General features: G+C 42.6%; 1 protein-coding gene across 2 annotated transcripts in view; it reads right to left on the bottom strand.

Moving 5' to 3' along the window:
* Positions 1 to 21,009, bottom strand: part of bin3 (bridging integrator 3) — a 193,430-nt gene that overhangs the window by 116,586 nt on the left and 55,835 nt on the right. For both annotated transcript variants that reach the window (XM_059965944.1, XM_059965945.1), the window contains exons 3-4: positions 3,418 to 3,458; positions 2,659 to 2,720 (exon numbers count right to left, since the gene is read on the bottom strand). In XM_059965944.1, the coding sequence (XP_059821927.1) occupies positions 2,659 to 2,720; positions 3,418 to 3,458 (103 nt within the window). The remainder of the gene's footprint in view (positions 1 to 2,658; positions 2,721 to 3,417; positions 3,459 to 21,009) is intronic.

Here is a 21,009-nt window from a genome sequence, read left to right as displayed (position 1 = left end):
ACTCCTCAAAGTTAGCCTTTCTCCAATCAAAAATCTCAACCCTGGGTCCAGTCCTATCCTTCTCCATAATTATATTGAAACTAATGGCATTGTGATCACTGGACCTAAAGTGCTCCCCAACACATACCTCTGTCACCTGACCTATTTCATTCCCTAACAGAAGATCCAACACTGCCCCTTCTTTAGTCAGTACCTCTATGTATTGCTGCAAAAAACTATCCTGCACACATTTTACAAACTTCAAACCATCCATCCCTTCTACAGTACGGGCTTCCCAGTCTATGTGTGGAAAATTAAAATTCCCCACAATCACAACCCTGTGCTTACTACAAATATCTGCTATCTCCTTGCAAATGTGCTCCTCCAATTCTCACTCCCCATTAGGTGGTCTATAATACACCCCTGTAAGTGTTACTACACCTTTCCCATTCCTCAATTCCACCCAAACAGCCTCCCTAGACGGAGCCCTCTAATTTATCCTGCCAGAGCACCGCTGTAACATTTTCCCTGACAAGCAACGCAACACCTCCCCCTCTTGTCCCTCCAATTCCATCACACCTGAAGCAACGAAATCCAGGAATATTTAGTTGCCAATCACACCCCTCCTGCAACCATGTTTCACCAATAACTACAACATCATATTTCCAGTATCAATCCATGCTCTAAGCTTATCCACCTTTCTTACAATGCTCCTAGCATTAAAATAAATGCATTTAAGAAATTCTCCACCTCCTCTTCTCTGTTTGTCTCTAACAGTACAAAGAACTTTACTGTCTTATTTTCTTCCTTCTCCCATACATCTGTTCCTACTCTCTGGTTCCCCTCCCCCCTCATATCTAGTTTAAATCCACTGGAGCCTCTCTAGCAAACCTACCTGCAAGAATATTTGTCCCCCTCCAGTTTAGATGTAAACCGTCCCACCGGAACAGGTCCCACCTTCCCTGGAAAACTGCCCAATTATCTATAAATCTGAAGCCCTCCCTCCTGCACCATGTCTTCAGCCACGTGCACTATCTTACTACTTCTAAACCCACCTGCACGTGGCACTGGTAGCAATCCTGAGATTGCTATCCTGGAGGTCCTCTCCTTTAACTTGGCATCTAGCTCCCTAAACTCACCTTTCAGGACCTCCTCACACTTCCTACCCACATCATTGGTCCCTACATGGACCATGACATCCGGCTGCTCACCCTCCCTCTTGAGAATACTGAGAATTCGATCCCAGATATCACAGACCCTGGCACCAGGGAGGCAACAGACCATCCAGGATTCTCAATCTCTTCCACAGAACCTCCTATCTGTCCCCCTAACTATTGAATCCCCTATCACTACTGCTCTCCCCTTTTCCCTCCTTCCCTTCTGAGCTGAGGGTCCAGCCTCGGTGCCAGAGACGCAACCACTGCAACTTGTCCCTGGTAGGTTATCCCCACCAACAGTATCCAAAACAGTATACTTATTGTTGATGGGAACGGCCATAGGGGTGCTCTGCTCTTCCTGTCTATTCCCCTTCCCTCTCCTGACAGTCACCCACCTACCTGCCTCCTGACTCCTAGGGGTGACCATCTCCCTGTAACTCCTGTTTATTTCTGCCTCTGCCTCCCGAATGATCCGAAGTTCATCCAGCTCCAGCTCCAGTTCCCTAACACGGTTTGTCAGGAGCTGCAGCTGGATGCACCTTTTGCAGGTGTAGTCATCAGGGACAGCTGTGCTCGCCCTGACTTCCCACATACTGCAAACGGAGCACTCAACTGCACTAACTGCTGCCTCCATTACCTACTCCTAAGCTAATTAGATTAATTAAAGGAGCTTACCCGGCCTTTCCTCACCTGGAGTGATGCTCGTACTCAGCCTCTGCTCGTTATTTAAATTCTCCCGCTGCCTCACTTTCACTCGCCTGCGCAGTCTAGCCTCTTTGCCCCGACCAGTTTTAAAAAACAGCTTCTCTCCGAGCTTCTTTTACCTCTTCGCTCTCCACCTCTTGCTGCGATTTAAAATCCTACAGGAAATCCTGCCAAATCTGGACAATGATTCCCGCCCTCTGCATGCCACCTTGGCTGAACAGAGAAGCACTTTAAGTAACAGACTAAGGCAAACGTGCTGCTCCAAAATGAATTGTATGAGGTCATTTTTACCCTTGGCCAGTAGGCTCTATAATGAGTCAACCTATAACCTTCTGTTAGACTGTTTGAGGTAACTCACTTTTTATTCTTTCTAATTCTCTTCTAATATTTATATCTGCGCCCTTGTAATGCTACTGTGACACTGTAACTTCCTTTGAGATCAATAAAGTATTTATCTATATGTATAGTCTCTTCAGTCCTGTTACCTACCTATTCATAAAATATCATGCCTATATACATTGTGCACACCAAAAATGCTCTCCATGATCATGTTAATGCTCTATCCCCATGAATGGAATTCACATCCTCGAGCACAGAAATTACATTCTAAGATCACATAACCACAAATCACTTATCCCTCTGCCTTCAAACCCAGAATCTATCCCCATTACCCTTGTATATGAAAGCTACAATGTGGCCACTGAGATAAACATGTTTGTGAATGTCACAAGAAAGGCTGCCTTGCCTCCTTGTCTCCAGGTAGTTCACAGGTGTGCCCACACTTCCTAACTCTGCCTCGTACAACACTTGTACTTACCCACATCCGCCTCGGTACTCTTCTTCATATCTTTGTGAAGCTTCTTAATTTGGTCTTCTAGCCTAAATGCAGAACCAGAGTGAATCTCAGAAGCTGATTAATATTTCACATCAGGAACAAAAAAAACAAACTTCTGTTGCCGCAAGTTTCTATTTGAGTTAAATATTTCATTGCAATCTGTATAAAATGGACACTTTGCTAAACTCTGTCATGCCCACCATTACAGAAACCTGACAGAAACTTCCTGAAGTAAGCCACATAGAAAGGAGAATGCAGCATGCAAGCTGCTCTTCAAGGTACAAGCTGATTTAGTCGCCTCTGTTGAACAATCTTTCCATCCACCAGCTGCATATTTTGCATCATAACATCTTCTGCAGCTGAGACTGTCACATCAAGACATAAGAGATGAGGCCCCATGGCAGAAAGAGTATTTGGCAAGAACTACCTTGATACAGAACAGCCTGAAATGGATCTAAAAGGAGCCCTTCTTATCCGTTTCCAGAATGGGCAAGGTGCCTGCACAGCCTGCCAGCAACTGAGGTAACCCGGCCTGGTGCTGTGGCACACATTCTAGATGAGTTCTCATCGATTCAATGTTGGGTACCTTGAGCAACAGACCATCGCCAAGATTGCCGAGTAAAAACAATCCGAACACTAAATCAATAAAATAATGTCACAACCAAATATTGTGCTGGAGCAACACAAAAATTAAAAATTATACTGTATCAATGTGTGCTCAGTTTTAAACGTTATACTTACTGCTGGAGCTTGGCATATTCTCGTTCAAAATCTCTTTCTACCTGCAAAGTTAAATCAAGGAAAAAATTGTAAATTGGAAGAGAATAGAATAGAAGGAAATTGGAACCCACCCCATCCCCACTATCTTTTATCATTTCCTGTCAGTCACCTTTTGTAGACACTTCTGTGCCTAGCGTCACTTTACATACACAAAATCAGTCTATGTACTTAAGCATTCTTATGTATTTATATTTATTATGTTTTGCTTTATTATTGTGTTCCTTACCTTATTGTGTTTTTTTGTGTTGCATCAGATGCAGAGTAACAATTATTTTGTTTTCTAGTACTTGTGTACTGGAAATGACATTAAATAATCTTGAACCTTGAGATGTAAAAGATTCAATGAAAGAACATAGATTGTAAACATAGAATCTACAGCACATTACAGGCCCTTCAGTCCACAATGCTGTGCGACTATGTAACCTACTCTAGAAACTGCAGAGAGTTTCCCTACAGCATAGCCCTCTATTTTTCTGAGCTCCATGTACCTATGTAAGAGTCTCTTTAAAGACCCTATTGTATCCACCTCTACCACCATCGCTGGCAGTGCATTTAATGCACCCAACACTCACTGTGTGAATAACTTACCTCGGACACTCCCCTTATATGTACTTCCAAGCACCTTAAAACTATGCCCCCTCATGTTAGCCATTTCAGCCCTGAGAAAAAGCCTCTGGCTATCCACATGATCAATGCCTCTCAACATCTTATACACCTCTATTAGGTCACCTCTCATCCTCCGTCGCTCCAAGGAGAAAAGGCCAAGTTCACTCAACCTGTTCTCATAAAGCTTGCTCCCCAATCCAGGCAACATCCTTGTAAATCTCTTCTGCACTCTCTCTATAGTATCTACATCCTTCCTGTAGTGAGCTGAACAGAACTGAACACAGATGGCGTCTAACTAAGGTCTTATTTAACTTTAATATTACTTCACAGCTATTGAACACAATCCCACGATTGATTAAGGCCACCACTCATACACCTTCTTAACAGCACTATCAAACTGCACAGCAGCTTTGAATGTCCTATGGACATGAACTCCAAGATCCTTCACACTGCCAAGATTCTTACCATTAATATTATATGCTGTCTTCAAATTTGACCTTCCAAAATGAATAACTTCACACTTATCTGGATTGAACTCCATCTGCCACTTCTCAGCCCAGTTCTGCATCCTATCAATGTCTTGCTATAACATCTGAAAACCCTCCAGACTATCCACAACAGCCCCAACCTTTGTGTCATCAAAAAACTGACTAATCCACCCTTCTACTTCCTCATCCAGGTCACTTATAAAAATCACGAAGAAAAGGGGTCACTGATGCCTGTGGAACACCACTGGTCACCATCCTCCATGCAGAATACAAACCATCTACAACCACCCTTTCCCTTCTGTGGGCAAGCCAATTCTACATCCACAAAGCAAGGTCTCCTTGGATCCCATGCCTCATTATTTTCTGAATGAGCCATGCATGGGAAACCTTATCAAATGCTTTACACCATGCTGCTTCTACCTTTGCTGCTCTACCTTTGTCAATATGTTTTGTTACATCCTCAAATAATTCAATCAGGCTTATAAGGCACAATCTGCCCTTGATGAAGCCACGCTGATTATCCCTAATCAGATGATGTCTCTCCAAATGCTCATAAATCTTGCCTCTCAGGATCTTTTCCAACAACTTGCTCTCCACTGAAGTAAGACTCACTGGTCTATAATTTCCAGGGTTATGTCTACTCCCTTTCTTGAACAAGGGAACAACATTTGCAAACTTCTAATACTGTGGTACTTCCCCCGCCCCTATTGATGATGCAAAGATCATTGCCAGAGGCTCAGTAATAGAAAACATAGAAAACTTACAGCACAATACAGGGCCCTCGGCCCACATGGTTGTGCCGAACATATCCCTACCCTAGAAATTACTGGGCTTACCTATAGCCCTCTATTTTACTAAGCTCCACGTACCTATCTAAAAGCCTCTTAAAAGACCCTATCATATCTGCCTCCACCACCGTTGCCAGCAGTCTATTCCACGCACTCACTATTCTCTGAGTAAAAAAAGTTACCCCTGACAACTCCTCTGTACCTACTCCCCAGTACCTTAAAGCTCTGTCCTCTTGTGGCAACCATTTCAGCCCTGGGAAAAAGCCTCTGACTATCCACTATCTTATCATCTTATACACCTCTATCAGGTCACATCTCATCCTCCTTTGCTCCAAGGAGAAAAGACCGAGTTCACTCAACCTATTCTCATAAGGCATGTTCCCCAATCCAGGCAACAACCTTGTAAATCTCTTCTGCACTCTTTATATAGTTTCCACATGCTTCCTGTAGAGAGGCAACTAGAATTGAGTATAGTACTCCAAGTGGGGTCTGACTAGGGTCCTATCAAGCTGCAACATTACCTCTCGACTCCTAAGTTCAATTCCACAATTGATGAAGGCCAATACACCATACGCCCTCTTAACCACTGAGTCAACCTATGCAGCTGCTTTGAGTGTCCTATGGACTCGGACCCCAAGATCCCTCTGATTCTCCACATCCCAAGAGTCTTACCAGTAATAGTGGATTCTGCCATTATATTTGACCTACCAAAATGAACCACTTCACACCTATCTGGGTTGAAGTCCACCTGCCACTTCTTAGCCCAGTTTTGCATCCTATCAATGTCCCGCTCTAACCTCTGACAGCCCTCCACACTATCCACAACACCTCCAACCTTTGTGTCATCAGCAAACTTACTAACCCATCCTTCCACTTCCTCATCCAGGTCACTTATAAAAATCACAAAGAGTAAGGGTCCCAGAACAGATCCCTGAGGCACTCCACTGGTGACAACCTCCATGCAGAACATGACTCATCTACAACCACTCTTTGCCTTCTGTGGGCAAGCCAGTTCTCGATCCACAAAGCAATGTCCCCTTGGATCCCATGCCTCCTTACTTTCTCAGTAAGCCTTGCATAGGGTACCTTATCAAATGTCAAATGGCAGTGACTAATGGGGTATCACAAGGCTTAGTGCTGGGACCCCAGTTGTTTACAATATATATTAATGATGTAGACGAGAGAATTAAATGCAGCATCTCCAAGTATACGGATGACACGAAGCTGGGCGGCGGTGTTAGCTGTGAGGAGGATGCTAAGAGGATGCAGAGTGATCTGGATAGGTTAGGTGAGTGGGCAAATTCATGGCAGATGGAATTTAATGTGGATAAATGTGAGGTTATCTGCTTTGGTTGCAAGAACAGGAAAACAGATTATTATCTGAATGGTGGCCGATTAGGAAAAGGGGAGGTGAAACGAGACCTGGGTGTCATTGTACCCAATCATTGAAGGTGGGCATGCAGGTACAGCAGGCGGTGAAAAAGGCAAATGGTATGTTGGCATTCATAGCAAAAGGATTTGAGTACAGGAGCAGGGAGGTTCTACTGCAATTGTACAAGGCCTTGGTGAGACCGCACCTAGAGTATTGTGTGCAGTTTTGGACCCCTAATCTGAGGAAAGACATTCTTGCCAAAGAGGGAGTACAAAGAAGGTTCACCAGATTGATTCCTGGGATGGCAGAACTTTTATGTGAAGAAAGACTGGATCAACTAGGCTTATACTCACTGGAATTTAGAAGATTGAGGGGGGATCTTATTGAAACGTATATAATTCTAAAGGGATTGAACAGGCTAGATGCAGGAAGATTGTTTCCGATGTTGGGAAAGTCCAGAACGAGAGGTCACAGTTTAAGGATAAAGGGGAAGCCTTTTAGGACCGAGATGAGGAAAGACTTCTTCACACAGAGAGTGGTGAATCTGTGGAATTCTCTGCCACAGGAAACAGTTGAGGCCGGTTCATCAGCTATATTTAAGAGGAAGTTAGATATGGCCCTTGTGGCTAAAGATATCAGGGGGTATGGAGAGAAAGCAGGTACAGGGTTCTGAGTTGGATGATCAGCCATGATCATACTGAATGGCGGCGTAGCCTTGAAGGGTCAAATGGCCTACTCCTGCACCTATTTTCTATGTTTCTATGTCTTGCTGAAATCCATATACACTACATCTATTGCTCTTCCTTCATCAATGTGTTGAGTCACATCCTCAAAAAATTCAAACAGGCTCATAAGGCACGACCTGCCCTTTACATGCTGACTACTGCTTATCATATTATACCTCTCCAAATGTTCATAAATCCTGCCTCTCAGGATCTTCTCCATCAACTTACCAACCACTGAGGTAAGACCCACTGGTCTATAATTTCCTGGGCTATCTCTACTCCCTTTCTTGAATAAAGGAACAACATCCACAACCCTCCAATCTTCCGGAACCTCTCCTGTCCCCATTGATGATGCAAAGATCATTGCCAGAGACTCAGCAATCTCCTCCCTCGCCTCCCACAGTAGCCTGGGGTACATTTCGTCAGGTCCCAGTGACTTATCCAACTTGATGCTTTCCCAAAGCTCCAGCACATCCTCTTTCTTAATATCTACATGATCAAGCTTTTCAGTCCGCTGCAAGTCATCACTACAATCACTAAGATCCATTTCCAAAGTGAATACTAAAATAAAGTATTCATTCAGTACCTCTGCTATTTCCTCTGGCTCCATACACACTTTCCCACTGTCACACTGATAGGTCCTATTCTTTCCTGTCTTATCCTCTTGCTCTTCACATACTTGTAGAATGCCTTGGGGTTTTCTTTAATTCTGCCTGCCAAGGCCTTCTCATGGCCCCTTCTGGCTCTCCTAATTTCCTTCTTAAGATCCTTCCTAGTAGCCTTAAAAAACTTCTAGATCTCTGACATTACCTAGCTCTCTGAACCTTTTATAAGCTTTTCTTTTCTTCTTGACTAGATTTATTACAGTCTTTGTACACCATGGTTCCTGTACCCTACCATAACTTCCCTGCCTAACTGGAACGTACCTATACAGAACTCTACACAAATATCCCCTGAATATTTGCCACATTTCTTCTGTACTTTTCCCTGAAAACGTCTGTTTCCAGTTTAAGCTTCCAATCTCCTGCCTGATAGCCTCATAATTCCACTTACTCCAATTAAACGCTTTTCTAACTTATCTGTTCCTATGTCTCTCCAATGCAATTGTAAAGCATATAGAATTATGATCATTATCTCCAAATTGCTCTCCCACTGAAAGATCTGACACCTAACCAGGTTCATTTCCCAATACCAAATCAAGTACAGCATCTCCTCTTGTAGGCTTATCTACATACTGTGTCAAGAAACTTTCCTGAACACAGCTAACAAACTCCACCCCATCTAAACCTCTCACTCTTGGGAGATGCCACTCGATATTTGGGAAATTCAAATCTCCCATCACGACAACTCTGTTATTATTACACCTTTCCAGGATCTGTTTCCCTATCTGCTCCTCGATATCCCTGTTACTATTAGGCGGCCGATAAAAAACACCCAGTAAAGTTATTGACCCATTCCTGTTCCTAACCTCCACCCACAGAGACTCCGTAGACAATCCCTCCATGGGGTCCACCTTTTCTGCAGCTGTAACACTATCTCCAATCAACAGTGCCACGCCACCACCTCTTTTGCCTCCCTTCCAGTCCTTTCTGAAACATCTAAAACCCGGCACTTGAAGTAAGCAATCCTGTCGCTGAGCCATCCAAGTCGCTGTAATGGACACCACATCATATCTCCAAGTACTGATCCACGCTCTGAGCTCATTCGCTTTGTTCACAACATTCCTTGCGTTAAAATAGACACATCTCAAGCCTTCGGTCTGAGCGCATCCCTTCTCTATTACCTGCCTATCCTCCCTCTCGCATTGTCTATAAGCTTTCTCTATTTGTGAGCCAACCTCCTCTTCCCCAGTCTCTTCAGTTCGGTTCCCACCCCCCAACAATTCTAGTTTAAACTCCCCCCAGTAGCCTTAGCAAACCTCACTGCCAGGATATTGGTCCCCCTGAGATTCAAGTGCTACCTGTCTTTTTTGAACAGGTCACACCTGCCCCAAAAGAGGTCCCAATGATCCAGAAATCTGAATCCCTGCCCCTTGCTCCAATCCCTCAGCCATGTATTTATCCTCCACCTCATTCTAATCCTATTCTCACCATCGTGTGGCACAGGCAGTAATTCCGAGATTACTACCTTTGCGGTCCTGCTTCTCAACTTCCTTCCGAACTCCCTGTAGTCTTTTTTCAGGACCTTTTCCAGCTATGTCATTGGTACCAGTATGTACTAAGACCTCTGGCTGTTCTCCCTCCCGCCACAGGATATCTTGGACACGATCCGAAACATCCCGGATCCTGGCACCTGGGATGCAAAGTACCATCCGGGTTTCTTTCCTGCGTCCACAGAATCACCTGACTGACCCCCTAACTATAGAGTCTCCTATCACCACTGCCTTCCTCTTCCTTTCCCTACCCTTCTGAGCCACAGGGCCAGACCTTGTGCCAGAGGCACGGCCTCTGCCACTTCCCCCAATCTAAGATCATCGCCGGAAGCTCAGCAATGGAATGAACTGCCACAAAATTTCTACAAAATCTACATTGCAAATCTGGAAGGGGAAGCATTTTTAACTCTAAATTATAAAAAAAAATAATTAACAGGCTGATCAATTCACCACGGGACTGTTGCTCTGAGATTAAGCGAGTAGGATATTTGGCCAAAGTCTATAGCAGCTCCTTCTAACAGCAATCCAGTTAGTTCCACTCCAACACTCTTTATTCCTTTTCTTCGAGTACTTATCAAATTCCCTTTTGAAGGCTTCTGCTGAATGCATTTCCACCAGCTTAACAGACAGCATATTCCTAATTCTTACTATTTCATACCAAGATCAAAAAACCTAACCTTGAATTGTTGCATTCCACTGCAGAGCATCCAAATTCAAAATTCCACCATTAACTGACAATCACTCATCAGCTCTGTCAGAATACAACGTACACCACTTTGAGGTTACAGTTTATGTCGAAAGGAAGAATGTTTGGATCATATCTATCCTGTTAAAATGTACCTTCAATCAGTATTTTTTCACCATACATCCTTTCTACCAACTGAGACAGAAACACATTTGTGAGAATCATAAAGTGATTTCTCTATCTCTATTGTTCTCCACAAGTGATGTGACCTTTCACCACTGCTTTTGATGGCTTTGACCTTAGCTAAGGACTGCCTGCCACCATGGATGACAAGGTCCTCAATCTTTCTTGATTTCCTAGATTTGATATTCTCTGTTTACCTGTCTCCTCTGCTTTGGGGAGACTAAACCCAAGCACAGTGAGTACATGAAGCATTATAATTTTCAGGTTGACAAAAGAGATTGCTGTAAGGTTTCACCAAACTACTTCGAAAGCGTAAGGAGATGTTTAATTCGGAATTGTAACTATTAATGTAACATCTTTTAAAACAGATAATCTCATTATTAGATTTGCTGTTTATGGGACCTTATAGTGTACAAACTGCTGTCACAGATCGTCCAACATTGACAATTCAAAAGGACTTGATCCGCAGTCAAAGGCATTAGAATAACTTGAGATGTTTTAATGTAATTCATAAATCCTTTTTAGAACTGTAACACCATGGTGCCATATGTTTATCATTTTAATTAACTGCTCCATGTATACTCCTAACCTCTTTATTCCACACTGCACAGATATAGATCAACGTCATTCTTGGATTATCCTTTGATTAAGTACAAACACAAGCTATCTTCTAACCAGAACGTAGTTCAATAATTTCATATTATGACCATGCCATCACTTTTTTATACAGCTGCTACATGTAAAAAAATCTATGGCTTGTCAATGGGTGGAAAGGGTGAGGGAGGAAAGCACCGGAGACACAAGTCAACTCCCCACCCTATTCACATTCTCAAATAATCAGTGAACATGCTAGTTTCACATAAAATATATTTGTTTCATTTCACAACCAGAAAAATTCAAAGGAAATTAATGTACACATCTCTAGCTGGTAATAATTCTATTATTAGTAATGTTTCTCTCTTCATGGATGTTGTCTAACCAGTTGAATATTTCTCAGGACAGACAACATCTGTGAAGAGAGAAACATTCATCGCTTTCCCTTCAAATTTTCATCAGCCACAGTCTTCTGCTATGTTGGTAGGAGATATGATTGGCAGAGAGGAGATACGTCTCCACCAAAGAAGGTGTAAGGTGTTCCTTCCCTCCGTTAGCCCTGAAGGTCACCTTTAGACAAGGTGTGATAACTGCTTAGCACTCTCCCCCAAACACCAATCAGGGTCATTTGAAGCCATGGGAGCAGATGATGAGTGGATGGTCGTATGAGCAGCTGGTACATATCTCAAGTCCTGGATACGTGACCACTGACACCAGGCAGACACTCTCTGAAGAGTATTGACAATGGCTAGGGTTACCCGTCTTGTAAAGACTCTGCCCAGAAGAATGCTGTGTCAAACCACTTCTGCAGAAAAATTTGCCAAGAACAATCATGGTCATGGAAAGACTATGTTTACCTACGTCATTGGACATGGCACATGGGCACAACCGAACGAGCAGGGGGTAAGTGAATGAAAAACAGAATAAATAATTTAAGCAAAAAAGAATGCACTAAGTAAAAATATCCAGCTAACTTGAACTCAGAACAAAGAAAACTACAACACAGTATTGGCCCTTTAGCCAGGAAGTTATTGCAAACTTTTAACGTACTCTGAGATCAATCTGACCCTTCCTTTCCACATATTTCCCCATTTTTCTTTTACCTAAGAATCTCTTATGTATCTAATGAATTCCTAATGTACCTATCTACCTCTACCACCGCCCCAGTAGTGCATGCACTTGCCATCCCTCTGTACAATATCTACTTCTGACATCCTCCTGTACTTTCCTCCAATCACCTTAAAGGCTTGTCCTCTCGTATTAGTCATTGACACCCTGGGAGAAGGGTGCTGGCTGTCCACTCTATCTATGCTTCATCACCTGAGACTAATCTTTTGAGTTTCCACTCATCTCCTTTGCTCCAAATAGAAAAGCCCAAGCTCACTCAACCTTTCCTCATTAGACATGTTCTCTAATCCAGGCAGCATCCTGGCAAATCTGCTATGCTCCCTCCCAAAAGCTTCGATATCATTCCTATAATGAGGCAACTAGAACAGAACAAAATACTCCAAAAATTATCTAACCAGAGATTTATAGAGCTGCAACATTATGCCACAGCTCTTGAACTCAATCCCCCTACTTACGTAGGCCAACACACCACAGATCTTCATAACCACCCTATTAACTTGCCCAGCAACTTTGAAAGATCAATGAACTGCAATCCCTCTGTTCTTCCTTGCTAAGAATCTTCCCATTAACTTTGTACTTTGGTATCAAATTGGACCTTCCAAAGTGAGTCACTTCACACTTTACTGGATTGAACGCAATCTGCCACTCTCAGAGCAGATCTGTATCCTGTCAAATACCCCATGATAACAGAGGACAACCTTCTACACTATCTACACCACACCAACATTTGTGTCGTCAAAAGTTAAAAGGTCTACATCAAAGAAATTGCAGTTTGGAGAATAAGGACATAAATACGCAAGACACTTTTGATATTATCTTAACAAAAACAAAATATTACTTTGTTAAACCACAGAGGAAGCTCACAGAACCACCTTAAGTTCTGATGCACAGTAGAACAAAAAGAAGAGGCTCTGCCTCGTAGCCAAAAAGACCCATGTCTGCATGGAGTTGCAAGTTCTTCCTATCACCACTTGGGTTTCTGCTGAGTATTCTAGCTCCCTCGTGTGTCCCAAAGACCCAAAGGGTTGCTAGATTAAGTAACCAGTGTAAATTGTCTCTCATGTGTAGGATCTGGGAGGTGCTGGTGAGAATGAGGGTAAATAAAATGAGATTAGTGTAAAGGAGTACTTAATGGTCTTCTTCAATTCAGTGAGCTGAAGGGCCTGTTTTAGTTTGTGGATTCCAGTTAACTGGGACACATCTGGGCCAGTACATTTTGGCTTAATTAAGAGGCTGTTCCGATTAGTCAAAGTTTCAAGGAAATAGTTAAAAAGTATAAAAAAAGTAAAACTATGTATTGACACAAAGAACAGAATAAGTTAGAACACTACTAATAATACAGCAAAAAAACAGCATATTAGTTCCTAATAGTTATCAACGGAGGCAGCATACTTTTCTTTTGACTGACTGTAAATGAACAAAATCAGCGCAGACACCCAGTGCAGATAATGGACTGCCTTCACACATTGCTATTGATGAGTGCATCCTCAAAATCTTTAATTTTATTGTAATATTCAAGATGATCATTGATACCTTGAATCCTTGGTAGTTCATAACTCATTGAATTAATGAAATCATTTCATTTTTACTCCTGGTCATTTTTGCATTAGCAAGCCTGAATGCTTGAAACAACAGTGAGCAAAACAATTCTGAATTATCTTACTGCTTATTTCTCACTAACTATGTGACAAAAATCACTACTTTTGAACAAAAACACACTAACTGGCATTATTTAAAAACTGTTTGTGCTAAGCACAGTGCAGTGTCTAATGGCCACACAAGTGCTGAACTGTGAAAAACTATTCAGCAACAGTCTCCTGGTCCAATTATGCAGCATTGTGTCCCAAATAAATGAAGGGAATACTGGCTATTTTCTTGATTAAATTTTGTTCTTTAAGATTAATCGGAATCCACTGTGTATATCTTTATAATTGATCACTGGATAGCTACAAGACCAGCTCCCACTGATAATGCAGACATGATTGAATAGTTTCTGAACCAGGGAATTGTAGCCTCCCCCACAGGTTACCCTCAGTGGCAAGATTAGGACCCAGTGAGACACGGAATAACATTATGCCAGAGGAGGATGTTCAATGCATTTAATTTATGGTGTCGTTTTCCCAATGCAATCCAATTTGCTCAATTTCTCCACTCCTTTCCCATATCCTTTATTTTCTTTCCTCCTTCAGTTATTTATTCATTTCATTTATGAAGGCTATGAGTGAATCTGTTTTCACCAATCGAGAAGGCAAGGTATTCTAAATCTGAGTCACGTGATATGACTTAAAAACGTTTGTCAACCCTTCTGCCACTGGAAATAATGATTTCAGAAGATAAATTGACAACTTAGTCAGCCAAGCCTGTACCTCAACCAACCTAAATCCAGGAATCTTTATTGCCTCATTACCTTTGGTTAAGAAAAATATATCTCAAATTTAAAATAAACCATGGATTGAATATTTGCTTATTATGGAAGGCAAGTTCAAATTTTTACCAGTCTCCATATGTAGCAAATTTTCCTAACTTCACTCCTAAAAACATGCCTCCAAAATTTTGACAACTCTCTTGATCTACTAATAACATTGAACAGACTTTATATTAAAATCTTACATTTGTCTTCTAATTTCTAAGGAATACTGGTAGTTGCTCGTAATGTAATCCTTAGGTATCACTTCACACTACAGATCCTCTGCAAATAAAAGTATTATTCCAAAGCTTTAGTCCTCAGAACTACTCCAGTATTCCAGTTTTCTAGTATCCAGATCAACTCCAGGAAAAATGTCAAGAGCAGCACAGCGACCTCTTTAACACCTTCATCGATCTGACCAAAGCATTTGATAGTCAGCAGAGATGGCTTACAGAAGATAATCGAGAAGCTTGGCTGCCCTAGCAGGTTCATCACGATTGTTCGGCAGTTCCACAACGGCATGATGGTGATGAGTCAGAAGTGATAAACGGTGTGAAGCAAGGATGCATTCTCGCCCCTACACTCTTTAGCATGGTCTTCTCTGTTATACTGAATGATGCATTCCGCGATTGTCAGGATGGTATACACGTCAGATACAGGACTGGCGGTGGGTTATTTAACCTCCGGCATCTACAGGCTGTTACAAAGGTAAAGGAGACCATCGTCAGAGACCTCTTATTCGCTGATGATTGCACCCTCAATGCCAGCACAGAGCAGAAGATGCAGTGAGAAATGGACTGCTTCTCACGAGCCCGTGACAACTTTGGACTTACAATCAGCACCAGAAAAAACTAAGTTATGTATCAGCCCGCACCCGGAAAGCCCTACCAGGAACCACACATCACAGTAAAGGGGCAGAAGCTACTGGCAGTCGACAGCTTTACTTATCTGGGCAGTATTCTATCATGAGCGGTGAACATAGATGCAGAGATCAGCAACAGAATTGCCAAAGCCAGTGCTGCCTTTGGGAGACTCCGTGAGAATGTATGGGAGCAGAGAGAACTCAGCCTTACCACCAAGCTGAAGGTCTACCGAGCAGTGGTTCTCACCACCCTCCTCTATGCCAGCAAGACCTGGACTGTCTACAGCAGACACACTATACAGCTCAACTACTTCCACTTGAGCTGCCTCCGCAGACTTCTCCATGTACGATGGCAGGACAAAGTCCCAGACACGGAAGTCCTGGAGTGGGCTAGCACCTACAGCGTCTACACCCTCCTACAGAAAGCCGAAGCCAGATGGGCTGGCCATGTCATCAGGATGTCTGACAGTCGACCACCAAAACAGCTGCTGTATGGAGTGCTGAGCCAGGGCAAGTGCTCAGTTGGAGGGCAGAAGAAACGTTTCAAAGACTGCCTCAAAGTGTCCCTCAAAGACCTCAACATCAATCCCAGTAGCCGGGAATTGCTTGCTCTGGACCGTCCAATCTGGTGGAGCAGGACCACTAAAGGAGCGTATGCAGCAGAAATCAGATGCACCGCAGAGGCTCAGAGGAAATGCGCCGTGCGCAAGACTCGAACTACCTCCACTTCCACTGCAGCACCTACCCTCATGTGTCCCACATGTGGGTGAGCTTTCAGGGCCCGGATTGGCCTCACCAGTCACCTCTGGACCCACAGTCACAAACCCTCCACCTGACAGAAGTCGTGGTCGTCTTCGACTCCAAAGGACGAACAACAACATCCAGATCAACAGAAAAGAGCTCTTTCATGTCAAAGTGAAAACAAATCTTTACAATGTGATCTAAATTAATTACAAATATAAAACACAAAATAATTGATTGACTAAGTATTCACCCTTTTAATATGACACGCCAAATCATCACTGGTACAGCCAATTGATTTTAGAAGTCACATAATTAGTTAAACAGAGATCACTGTGTGTAATCACGGTGTTTCAATTGATTATAGTAAAAATACACCTGTATCTGGAAGGTCCCACTGCTAATGAGCCAGTATCCCAGCAAAAACTACACGATGAAGACAAAAGAACACTCCAAGCAACTCCACAAAAAGGTTTTTGAAAAGCACAAGTCAAGAGCTTGATACAAGAAAATTTCCAAGTCACTGAATATTCCTTGGAGTATAGTTAAGTCAATCATCAAGAAATGGATAGAATATGGTACAGCTGTAAGTATGCCTAGAGCAGGGTGTTCTCAAAAACTGAGTGATCATGCAAGAGGGAGACTAGTGAGAAAGGCCACCTCGAGACCTATGCCAACTCTGGAGGAATTAAAAGCTTCAGTGGCTGAGATGGGAGAGACAGCGCATACAACTGCTGCTTGGCTGCTTCACCAGTCGTGGCTTTATGGGAGAGTGGCAAACTCTGAAGTCAGCTGGGCAACGTTTCTATGGTCTGATGAAACTAAAATTGAGTTTTTGGCCGTCAGACTAAACACTATGTTTGGCGAAATCCAAACACCACACATCATCGAAAACACACCATCCCTACCGTAAAGCATGGTGGTAGCTGCATCGTACTGTGGGGATGCTTCACTGCAACAGGCCCCAGAAGGCTTGTGAAGGTAAATGAATGCAGCAGAGTACAGGGAAATCATGGAGGAAAATCTGATGCAGTCTGCAAGAGAACTATGACTTGGAGAGGATGTGTTTTCCAGCAAGTCAGTAACCCCAAGCATAAAGCCAAAGCTACACAGTAATGGCTTAAAAACACCAAGATAAATATCCTGGAGTGGCCAATCCAATTGAGAATTTGTGGCTGGACTTGAAAAGGGTTGTTCACTCACGATACCCATGCAATCACACTGAGCTTGAGAAGTTTTGTAAAGAAGAATGGGGGAAAATTGCAGTGTCCAGATGTGCAAAGCTGATACAGACCTATACACACAAACTCAAGGCTGCAATTGCTGCCAGAGGAGCATCTAATAAATACTGACTTTAAGTGGGTGAATACTTATGCTATCAATTATTTTGTGGTTTATATTCGTTATTAATTTAGATCATTTTGTAGAGATCTGTTTTCACGTCAACACAAGAACCTTTTTCTGTAGCTGAGCATCAAAAAAGCCAAATTAATCCACTGTGATTTAATGTTGTAAAACAATAAAACATGAAAACTTCCGGGGGGGTGGGGCGGTGAATATTTTTTATAGGCACTATAAAATCTTAGTAATTTTCATAGTAAATGTTAATATAACTACGCATGCCATTTTTTATGAAATGCCTCCATGGTAATTTTAAATTGTAGTATAACTCCATATCACAGAGAAGACAAGAATTTTTTTCTTTTAGCCAGTGGTGGTGAATCTGTGGAATTGATTGCCACAGACACCTGTGGGCTCCAAGTCCTTGAGTATATTTAAACTGGAGGTTGATAGGTTCTTGATTAATCAGGGAATCAGGGGGGAGGGGATGCAGTTCAGAGGGATAATAAATCAGTCATGATCGAATGGAGGAGCAGAATCGACGGCCTAATTCTGCTTATGTCTTACGGTCTCTTTTCTTGATAGCGAAGTTACATTGGAATATTATTCCACTTAGTAAACAGGGCATTCACTTCATAGTGTTGATCAAACCAAACTAAAAACTTGGTTATTGGGGAATTGGAAAATATATTAACCAGGAGTAGAGCTAAGGCCATCCTCAGGGTGGAGGAACAACAACTTATATTCTCTCATGAGTAGCCTCCAATTTGATGACACAAATATCAATTTCTCCTTTTAGTTAAAAAAAAATTCCCTCCCCCTCCCGTCTTCCTCTATTCCCGACTCTGGCTTTTCTTCTCACCTGCCTACCACTTCTCCCTGGGTCCCCTCCTCCTTCACTTTTCCCTATGGTCCATTCTCCTCTCCCATCAGATTCTTACTTCTCCAGCCCTTGACCTTTCCCAGCCATCTGGATTCACTTAATACCATCCAGCTAGCCCCCTTTCCCTCCTCCCATTTTTTATATTCTGCTGTCTTCCCCCTTCCTTTTCAGTTCTGATGAATGGTCCCTGTATGAAACGTTGATTCTTTTCCATAGATTCTACCTGGCCTGCAGAGTTTCTCTGGCATTTTGTGTGTGTTGCTTTGGATTTCCAGCACCTGCAGTCTTTCTTGTATTTAGGTTAAAATCTAATAAACTGCATGTTAGAAGTCTGAAATAAAAACCAACAATGCTGCAAACACTCAACAGGTCAGGTAATATCTGTGGGTAAAGAAAAAAGATTTAATATTTTTGGTTAGAAATCCTTACCCAGAACACTGTCATATACTGATCCAAAGGACAACATTCAACAAGATTATTAATGAATCCACTTTGCTTTGTGCAAATCCAGCCTCAGAGAATACTGATGACTGCTGAATCCACTGATATAAAAGAAGATATTCAATATACTGTCTAGAACTCATCCTCCAAAGTATTGCTGATTCAGTATAGTAAACAATATGTAGATTAAAGTCAGACTCTATACATGCTTACATCTGTACTTTCCTACTTGATGTCATTCCCTACACTATCAGTAAGGCCTACAGACAAATTCAACCGATGTGTGCTGCCCTTGGTACTTTCAGATCCATCCATATTGACTTTATATCTTGATATAAACAAATGTTCATCAAGTGTTATTGAGGTTAGCAGTGATAATCACACTGAATGTCAAGGAGAATGTCAAGGATTGGTCACTACCCAACAACCACGATAAGTATTACTTATCAGGTTGTTGATGTGGCAGCTGAAGAATGGGCAACACAATGATGTGCAGTTGTAACCGCCTGTGAGTGAGATGATTCTCATTTGTCCTGGGTATAATTTACCCAGTAGAAGTTCACCCCTTTGTTTCCACTGTCTTCAGTTTTCCCAGGGTTCCATGATGCCACACCCGAGAGCCACTTATCACCACTGAGAAACATTCAAACGTCAGATATAGTCCTATCTGTTTAAGTCAACACTTCTAACCCCATTTAAATTTTGGTGTCAACATTGGTATCACGATAGTGTAACAGTTACTGCAACACTGTTAAAGCTCGGGGTGTCAGAGTTTAGATTTCAATCCTGGCATTCTCAGTCCCATGCAAGGGTTTTAGCCTGAAACACCAACTGTATTCTTTTCCATAGATGCTGCTGGCCTGCTATGTGCATTGCTCGGACTTCCAACACCTACAAATTTTCTCTTGTTTGTCCTCTGCAATGTTCCCTCTAGGATGCGTGCACATACGCGCACACAACTTTTGCTACTAGCGCACAAAGGAATTTAAACTGCGCGCTAAAGGTTGTCACGTCTACCTCGTTGGCATGTTAAGTATATTTCACAATTGTACACAATCACATTTCCTTGTCCGGTCACTGATGCCAATGGTGTTGACAATGATTTGTCTGCAGATTTTAAACTGACTTACTTACACTGTTTTTATTGAAGAAGTTATTAATTCACTATATTGAGTTCCAAAGAAGCAAAGGGGGTGAAGCACAAAGGAACTGCTAGTTCATTTAAATGAAACAGTAGAAACCGCTGCACTGAAAGCTCATAAAGTCATGCAGCTATGAAATATTTATGTAAAATACAGAAACTAGTGTTACTTGGGTGTACTATTGCGATGCAAAAGTTGCTGGAGAATTTGCAAGTAGAAACTTGACTTTTTAAAGTGTCAGTTAGGAAGCAAATCACATACGGATGGTGTGCAAAAGCTCCGGTCTGAAAATCATTCATTACCCGCTACGGGCCTGCTTGTATGTTTTGTGAGAGTGCAGATGTACGAGAGCAAAAATGATCAAACCCAGAGGAGATCAAAGTTCTTATTGACAGCAGGTGCGGCAGACAGGAATCACCCCTGGTGTGATGCAGCAGGAGCCAGGCCTGGAGTCCTATCACAGTACCCAGAACTTCCGTGTACCCAAAACCCCAAGATCAACCACAGCATCGAAACTTCACCAGGTGAAGTGGCCTCTAGCAAGCAAGGGGGATGAGTGGCATCAGTTCAATGACAACGTGGACAAGATACTTGATGCTTCAGGAAGGGATGCTGACAGATGGCTCAGGGTCACGTCAGTTTCATTGCAGAGAGGTCTGGCACGGAGCAGAAGCATCGGGTGAGCACCCCCTATGCGATGAACCTGAGAGCCAACAAGATCAGCAAGTTGAGACAGGACCTATTCATGGAAGCAGCGGAGGAGAAGAAGGAAGCAGGACCTTCGTAACATCATGAGAAAGAAGCTCCTCACCCTCTGCAGGGCAGAATGGCACAGACAGCGCAGGAAGGAGAGGACCAGAAAGAGGGCTGCCTTCAAAGCCAGTCCACTTCACTAAGAATTTTCTTGGACAAAAGCGGAGTGGACATCTACCTTGCCCAAAAAAAGATCGATCAGCATCTCCAGGACATCTATGCAGACACAACTAGGGAGCAAAACTTGGGGGCATCCACCAGC

The sequence above is a fragment of the Hypanus sabinus genome, chromosome 1 (genome assembly GCF_030144855.1).
Source record: "Hypanus sabinus isolate sHypSab1 chromosome 1, sHypSab1.hap1, whole genome shotgun sequence".
In the NCBI taxonomy this organism is placed as follows: Eukaryota; Metazoa; Chordata; class Chondrichthyes; order Myliobatiformes; family Dasyatidae; genus Hypanus; species Hypanus sabinus.
This window is presented reverse-complemented; position numbering and strand designations above follow the sequence as displayed.